Genomic DNA, 1,372 nt, shown 5'->3' with positions numbered 1-1,372 from the left:
GACAAGGAGAATGAGGACCCAAACAGCTCATCATTGTATAGACACTCTCCAGAAATTTATCAACTTTGTCATTATCAGAAATGTTGTACCTTAGATACTATAGTACTTTTAGCAGTACATGAAGTGTAGAGTCTGAGTACAGACTTCAAAGGGTTTCGAGACTCATAATATAGCTACCATTAGTCATACACTTGTAATTCTACTACACCTTAGTAACCACAGTCAGTGTACCATCCATGAATCTTTTCCAAAGTAATTGCATTGAATGCAGCATGAATGAGAAACTGATAGGGGTCACAAGTGGCTTCACCTGACAATTCACTTCTTGCATAATCAGAGTTCCACTGAATCCAAGCCTTCATGGCAGAAAAATCCTCCTCTATTCAGTTGAAGTCAAGAGAATATGGGGGTGAGTATAAAGGTCTCATCCCTCTACAAGGAGTCATCAGGACCTGTGTGAGAAAACATAGGCACAGTGATAATGCACCTTCCCTCAGTCATACCTTGAAGCTGAGGGGATTTATGGATACTAGCATTATCCATGACAATGACTGAGTTCTTCTGTGGATAGGGATTCATGTTGTCAAGTAAAAGATCAATAAATTGGTTGAACATAGCACCAGTATAGGCGTGATCCTGAATGTTGAGGTGAAGGATCCCATCAAGTGATATTGCAGGGAGAACCAAGTATCTGGAGGAAATGAAATAGAAAAGAAGGCTCTTGAAATTGAGTTGTAACTTACCAATGGCCACACACAAAATAGTCTTGTTGCTGTGCACAGGTTCCAAGTGGTGACCATGCTGATTGTTGCTTTGTTGTCATTCAATTACATGCTGACTCATCAGTGAAGATGAGTTGTGATGGATGAAAGTTCTCCACAACATAGACTTGGTACTGGTCTTGTTGTAGGGAATGTAATCTCCCTACTAGAGCATTTGATATTTTATTTAGTAGATGGAAAATGAATCGTTCAAGCCCCTAAGGGCAGTCACTGATGAGAGCAGGGCCAACAGAGTCCAATAGACACAGTCCCTTTCATGTGATTGATGGCCAAATTAGGCAAATAATGTAGACCAAATGTCAGAGGTACAACATCCTTTGGGCAAAGTTGTTGCTGGAATGAATCTTCAATACTGAGTGATGAGGGTCATTGTCATCTGTGCAACTGATCACTGGATCAATACCAAGACCACCCTTGAAGACTCCAAGCCTTCAGGGGCTGTCAAGCACACCAAGCCCTATGACATTTAGCAGAGAGATGCTCCAAGTGTTCCACTGCTAAGTAGTAGAGCTTGAATGGTAAAAATTTACAAAGGATGGAAAGTGCTGAGTTGTGACTTGTCTCACTGTCAGGCTGCCATATGCAATACA

The 1,372-nt window shown here is 41.3% G+C and overlaps 1 protein-coding gene across 1 annotated transcript; it reads right to left on the bottom strand.

Moving 5' to 3' along the window:
* Positions 1-209: 209 nt before the first annotated feature.
* On the bottom strand, positions 210-383 carry F5J12DRAFT_722839 (uncharacterized protein; the record flags this gene model as incomplete). Its single annotated transcript, XM_051741401.1, has 1 exon — positions 210-383. A coding segment is annotated over one exon (174 nt), but the record flags the coding sequence as incomplete, so codon positions are not given.
* Positions 384-1,372: the final 989 nt, after the last annotated feature.

The sequence above is a fragment of the Pisolithus orientalis genome, assembly GCF_024613125.1.
Source record: "Pisolithus orientalis strain OTSU chromosome Unknown F5J12scaffold_20, whole genome shotgun sequence".
NCBI classification, from domain to species: domain Eukaryota; kingdom Fungi; phylum Basidiomycota; class Agaricomycetes; order Boletales; family Pisolithaceae; genus Pisolithus; species Pisolithus orientalis.
The sequence above is the reverse complement of the archived record's forward strand: the minus strand, read 5'-3'. Positions and strand labels throughout refer to the sequence as shown.